The sequence below is a fragment of the Octopus bimaculoides genome, chromosome 3 (genome assembly GCF_001194135.2).
Source record: "Octopus bimaculoides isolate UCB-OBI-ISO-001 chromosome 3, ASM119413v2, whole genome shotgun sequence".
NCBI classification, from domain to species: Eukaryota; Metazoa; Mollusca; class Cephalopoda; order Octopoda; family Octopodidae; genus Octopus; species Octopus bimaculoides.
Genome location: NC_068983.1, coordinates 16651633 through 16658754, shown reverse-complemented (window position 1 = coordinate 16658754; position 7122 = coordinate 16651633). Strand labels below are relative to the sequence as shown.

At 35.0% G+C, this 7122-nt stretch overlaps 1 protein-coding gene across 4 annotated transcripts in view; it reads right to left on the bottom strand.

Annotated features, from left to right (window-relative positions):
* LOC106883330 (proprotein convertase subtilisin/kexin type 4) overlaps positions 1–7122 on the bottom strand; it is a 146180-nt gene that overhangs the window by 93314 nt on the left and 45744 nt on the right. The window contains exon 1 of one of the 4 annotated variants that reach the window (XM_052966060.1): positions 6417–6458. The exons of the other annotated variants lie outside the window; for them this stretch is intronic. Coding sequence (XP_052822020.1) covers positions 6417–6443 — 27 coding nt within the window. The 5' untranslated portion in view covers positions 6444–6458. Of the gene's footprint in view, positions 1–6416; positions 6459–7122 lie in introns of those variants that run through there. 4 annotated transcript variants of the gene reach the window in all.

The following is a 7122-nucleotide window of genomic DNA, read 5'->3' as shown; positions in this document are numbered from 1 at the left end:
CTCAGATCAGGTCACTTGCTATGCAAGTGCATCTCCGCTATATATATATATATATATATATATATATATATATATTGTTTAATGAACACAGTATATATATTTTATGAAGCTACAAACAGTTTCAAGGGGAAAGTACACCAATTGGAATATCTTTTTTTGATCTTCCTTTCATGGAACAGTACACTGTATGTATGAATGTATGTATGTGTGTGTGTTTGTATTTGTTTCTCCCTACCACTTCACAACTGGTGTTGGTTTATTTCCATCCCTGTAACCTAACAGTTAAGCAGAAAGAGACAGATAGCATAAGTATCAGGTTTTGAAAGTAAAATTGTACTGGGGATGATTTGTTCGATTAAACTCTTTGAGGTGGTGCCCCAGCATTGCTGCAACTTAATGACTAAAGCACATAAAAGATAAAAGATATATATATAATGTACTGTTCCATGAAGGTTAAGATCAACAAAAAAAGTACTCCATCTGGTGATGGATAAATATTATTCAATAGACACAATACATGTTTTTATGTGCTACTAATAGTTTCATGTTGAGAAATATCTTAAGCATATTCATCAAGCACAAACCACATATCATCATCATTTAACATCCGTTGTCCATGCTGGCATGGGTTGGATGGTTTGACCAGGGCTGGCAAGCTGAATCAGACTCCAGTTTGATTTGGCATGGTTTCTGAAGCTGGATGCCCTTCCTAACACCAACCATTTTACAGAATGTACTGGGTGCTTTTATGTGGCACTGCACGGGCACTTTTACATGTTGCTGCATGGCTGCTTTTATATGGCACCGTCATGAATGCTTTACACCACCAGAAGTGTGTGTGTGTGTATATATATATATATATATATATATATATATATATATACACAGGGGTTGGACAAAATTATGGAAACACCTTAAAATTTCAAACAAATTTATTTTAATATGGCGTAGGACCACCTTTGGCAGTAATTATAGTTTGAATTCTACAAGGTACAGACTCGTACAAAGTTTGAAGTGTTTCCAAAGAAATTTTTGTCTATTCTTTAGCTAAAACAGTCTCCAGTTCTTGTAGTGACGACGGTGGACAATATTGACTCCTTACTTGTTTTTCTAAAATGCACCATAAATGTTCAATATATAATTCAGGCAATATTACATAAGGTAATAGGCACATACAGTTAGTGCTCAGGTTAGACTTGCTGCCTAATGAAGATTGGCTATAGGCAGTGTTGTGACTGAACAGGTACAAGTAAAATATAATAAAGAATATAAACAGGCAAACATCTGGTAACGGTTCAAATTATGACATTTATATATTTAAACATGAGTAAAGAATCGTTACAGCTGTAGAGATCACAAGAGGTTGATAAAGGATCAATTGAGGAATATACAAATATATATATATATACTAGACATAAGTTTCATAAACTACAAAATACAAATATCTACACTACCACACTTGAAATGTACCTTTTATAATACTTTATCTCGATTTTAATGTACGTGAAGGTATTTAGAATACCCAAACTTATTTCTGTAAATGTGCTAAGCACTGATGCTGATCATAGTTTAATTCATAAATGTAGGAGTGCAGTAAATGCAGTAAAAATAAGGGGATCAGTGGGGCCCCATTTAAACAGCCCTTCAGAAATTTATGATACTCACTGGGAGTTCATGGTATGAAATTCATTGTCATTGCTCTGATTTGGTCACCAATGCCATGTACTTAGTTTAAAATGCAGTAAAAATAGTGGGGTTCAGTGGGCTCCAATTAGGTGGGCCTTAAAAAAATAGACCCCTTTAGGACATTCCCTGAGATTAGAGTAGTTGCCGGTTTGAGTTTTGTTGCCCTTGCATCAATGGTCTAGGAGGAGTTAGTGAACATAAAAATGTAATGGACAGAGAAATATCACTCAAATTTATAAGATATATATATATGATGATGATATCATCATTATCCTTTAATGTCCGTTGTCCATGCTGGTATGGGTTGGACGGTTTGACCAGGGCTGGGATGCTGGAAGGCTGCACTAGACACCAGTCTGTTCTGGTATGGTTTCTACAGCTGGATGCTCTTCCTAATGCCAACCACTCCGAAAGTGTAATGGGTGCTTATACATGCCACCATGCCACCAGCATGGGTGCCATTTGCATGACACTGGTATCTGCCATGACTGCAGTTTTACTTGGCTTGATGAGTCTTCTTCTAAAGCATGGCATAATGCCAAATGGACTTGGTCATTGCCTCCATGAGACCCAACACTCGAAGCACGGCATAATGCCAAATGGTCTCGGTCCTTGCCTCCTTGAGGCCCCCAGCACACACACACACACACACACACATACACGCACTTTTCATGTATTCTTTCTGTAGAAGAGTGGATGCTCAAAATGTTGAATACTTTGTCTAATAATCCTGAATGTACATCCTATTTGTTTCTGTACCTTGTCTTCGTGTTTTTTTCTATTTTTGTACCATATATGCACACACACACACACACACATTAGTGAATGACAAGGGAAGGGGAATTGTCATCAACTTAGTATTGCAATGCCGAAGAAAGATCATTAAAAGTACATATATACAAACATATTCAATCATACATACATATATTCTTTGTCCGATAACCTAGAATACATGCCCAAAGAAGTTGCATGACTCTACCGAAACGTCTCATCAGATGAAAGGATGAGCCTATATGAGCAGAAGACTATACATGGATATCTGTATATCTATAAAAGGCAGGATGTGTGTGTGTGTGTGTGTGTCCGTGAATGTAATTTATGCACGTCTACAAATTAGCACGCACATCACTCCAATTTTAGGATATTTGTCACGATCCTAGCTGGGTTTTTGTCAACTTATTTTCCCTGAGGCATCCGCGGATAGTGGTAAAAATCGATTTTCAACCATAACTTTTATCAATTTTGAAGTTTGATAACATGAGTTAAGTCCCCTTCTTGCCATAAGGAAGTGAAAGAGAGCGTGTGTGTGTGTGTGTGGGCATGTGAGGGAGAGAGAGAGAATTTTTGTGTGGATGTATGTGTGTGAGGGAGAGAGAGTTTGACAGCGTCTGACAAAACAAAAAATGTAAAGAGAAAGTGTGCGGGAGAGAGAGAGAGAGAGAGAGTGAGAGTGTCTAACAAAAAAAAAAATGTGAAGAGAAAGTGTGTGAGGGAGAGAGATATAAACACGAGATATATGTGTTTGCAATCAAGGAACAGGCAATATCAACCAAGCACCTAATGCACAAAAGGAACAGAGATGCAGGAAAAGCAGTAAAATGTGACAACCAATGCAGACTTTATAGAGTTAACACTGAAGATATTAATCCACATCATAAGCAGTTGTCTGAAAATGTCATCACGGTATTGTTTACCGATAAGACATGATGTAGCTAGGGCACTCTATAATGAAATCCATTGGAAGGATAACCCCCAAGGCCAAAGAAATAAGAACTCACAGTATGGTAGAAGCCATAGCCACTCATAATAAAAAAAGAGTACTGGTAGAATGTCCCAATGAAGACCTCAATAAAATGTAAGTACAACAGACTTGATATAATTATTTGGGATAGAGAAGAGAAACTGTGCACAGTTGTGGAAATTAGCGGCCCAGTGGATGTTAACATAAAGCTAAAGATCAGTGAAAAAGAAAACACCTACGCTGAACCATTGAAAAATCTGCAGGTATTCTATCCAGATTACAAGTTCAGGCTTATACCTGTAATTATTGGGGCCCTGGGATACGTAACACACTGCCTACATACCAATCTTGAGAAATTAGGCTTCTCAAAACCAGAAAGGAGAAAGCTAATTCATAGACTACAGATCCAATCCATCACTGGAACTGTAAAAATCTGTAAAACTTTCCAGAAGGTTAGCATTTATATACATATGAGCATGTCTAGATATACAACCATATGCATGAGAATAAATGCATAAAGCAAAACATACAAATCTGCACATATACATACATACATACAAACAAAAATACCCTGTTGTTGATGTTGAAATTCCAATGAAGGAGCCTTGGATCTAGGTCAGAAACCAGCCCTTTCTCTATTGGTAAGAAACTGAACAATGACATACATACGCATGTATACATATAACAGTTGATCTTTTATTCAAAACTTCAAAGTTTGAAAAGCTAATGGACAATTCTTGAAAGTGCTCAGAAAGTTTTAAAAGAAGGGTGTGATAAAAATGTATAATGATAAAATTGTACATTTCTAGAATGATATTGTAGGGTAGGTGTGAGAGGCTGGACCAGGTTAGTTTGAACCTAAAACAGGTGGAATATTTGGGCCTGATATGGCCAGCTTAAATGCTAAAATCTATGTATGTGTGAGAGAGGGTAATTTTAATGCTTAAACAATTGATCATGAAATTATTAAAGCTTCTGTTCATCAGATTCCAGACATAATCAGCATACATGATTAAGAAGAAATACAACCATTCTCTCCAAATACATTTTGTTTTGAGGGTATTTTGGGTCAGAATTAAATTGTTTCGTATCTTTGTCATTTACAGTCAAGATCTTTGCACAGTATATTTTTTAAATCCATTTACAGCTCAGTGATAAAGTATTGATGTTATGATAGCTGCATTGAAGTTGTATTAATTTTTTCCTATTAGATTTAACTACTGAAACACCTAGATTATCAATAGTCAATAGTAGCTAACCAGAGTGATGCTTTTATTTACTACCTTTACAACAATAGCCTAAAGCCAAACACATGCATGACTCATATCTCTATTAAACTGGCTCCCTTACTCACTCTTTGTTTGTTTGTTTGTTTCTCTCTCTCTCTCAACTTATCCATCTTCTTTCTTTCTCTGTTTGTTACACTTTGCAAACTCATGTAAACAAGCCATGAACAGCTATATTTGTTTGTTGTATTTCCTCACTTGTAATTACAAGGTAATAAATAGGTTACAATGTGTAATAAAATTTTACTTTTTGGTCTTTGATCAGTAAGCATTATTTCTATCTAGAAATCAAAAGAAATTACTACTGTTTCCTTCAAACTTAGTTTTTGTGACCTGGACATCAATGTTTTGGAACTGACCTACTTTCCATTACATTTCAGACAAAGTAAGCACTGAGTTGCTGAAGCAGAAATATTGTTCTAACAAATATTCTGCTCAATACCACGTATTTGCTTGTCACTTGCTTGACCTTAACCACTTGAACATGTCTCTTAGTGGCTGACAATATGTGCATCTCTGATCATGAGCAGGAGTAGTGGGAGAACATCAAAGTAAGCCAGAAGACTGCATTAAGCTATACAGTTTGCTTGTATATGGTTGCAGCACCTGGATGCCCTTCCTAACACCAACTACTTCATATATGTAAAAACACATACATGCATAAGCATATATATATACACAGACATATGCACACATACATTTGTTCACACTCATCACAACTCTTGTGCTGATGCCTTAAGGAAACGCAATGAATAGATTCTGAAAAGTGGTTAGTTTTGGGAAGGTCCACTGAGCTGTTGAAACCACGCCAAGTATAGCACAAGATCCAAAAAGCCTTGGCCCTCACTTGCAAGTGAGTATGACCTGGGAGCACACCATGCTTTTGCTAATTGGTTTTAGGTTTACGTATTTGCTAAGCTTCTTAACCCAGCAGATCATCAAGGCAGTGATGGATGGAAAGAGGGCTGCACCAGTACTAAGCTTGTATGCATATTCAGCTGAGTAAACAGGAGCAGCATGAATTGAAGTAACTTGCTCAAGGACATAATGTATTATCCAAACCAGAAATTGAACCCACAACCTTATGTTAGTGAGCCCAACATGTTGACGACTAAGGCATGTGCCTTTGAGATACATACATTATACCATAGCAATCAAGTCAAATTTTTCACACCAAAATTAACAACCAAAAAAGGCAGGTTGACTTAAACACCAAGATGATTTTGGAAGACTGAAACTTCCATGTGAAGTGCAGCAGGATTTGGAGAGATAGTGACAATGTTTTAATGTTTATATTACATGTTTATACTATAAACTATATCAACTTGTAAGCCAAAAATACCTATCAAGAAACCTCAGCCATCAATAATTGTGGAGCTTGCACTAATAATATACAGGTAAATGTTACAGTAATAAAGATTCTGAATACTAAGAGAGTACTGCAGGTGAGTGGTTTTGTTACAATCAAGAGGCTGAATGCCTATTTCTAGGATATGTTTTGATCAAAGATGAGTTCTACAGCATCAATCAACAGCAATGATATGATATATTATTTGATATATTAGTACTTAGTGCTTATAATTCTACAGTCAAACTATTGTATTTGTCTGAGAAGGAATATTAAATAAGCTATCTTTACTCCTTTGTAACTACTTCTCCCATGAAATATAAAAGAAATTTTTAAAAATAAAGCTATTCCCTACCCAATAAATTAGTAACATTTGTTTCATGTTTACATTTCACTTCAGTTTTCACCAGATGGATATTTTTCTGTTTTCTGAAGACAGTCTTAACAATTCTAATATTTAAAAGATTTTCTCAACTTATTCTGGTATTTGATTATACAAGGAGATTTATTTGAAGAGCATTATTAAATTTGGTGTCTTCTTTCAAAGGTAAAAATATAATAATAAAAACTAAGAAAAACAAATAAAGATGAAAATAAAAACAGTGAACACTGTCATATTATTATAAAAAAGGAATCTAGTTTACATAAGACATTACTTCAGGTCAGAAAGTAAATAAGTTTTATAGTGCAACAATTTACCTTAAGTAGATAATTGCCAACTGTCATACAATAAGCTGTAAGAATATTGGATTTATTTCTAGAAGTAAAGAATGATATAAAATAGATTTCCAAGTGACAGTCTTAGAAAAACAGAATATGTATGTATGTATGTATGTGTGTGTATGTACTGAATGTGTTTTCATATGTACTTAATGGTCACACGTACACATATACATGCTTACATATACAAATACATACACACACAAACACACATTTACATATGTTTCTATATAAACATACATACATATATAAACATACATACATATATAAACATACATACATATATAAACATACATACATATATAAACATACATACATATATAAACATACATACAGAGAGA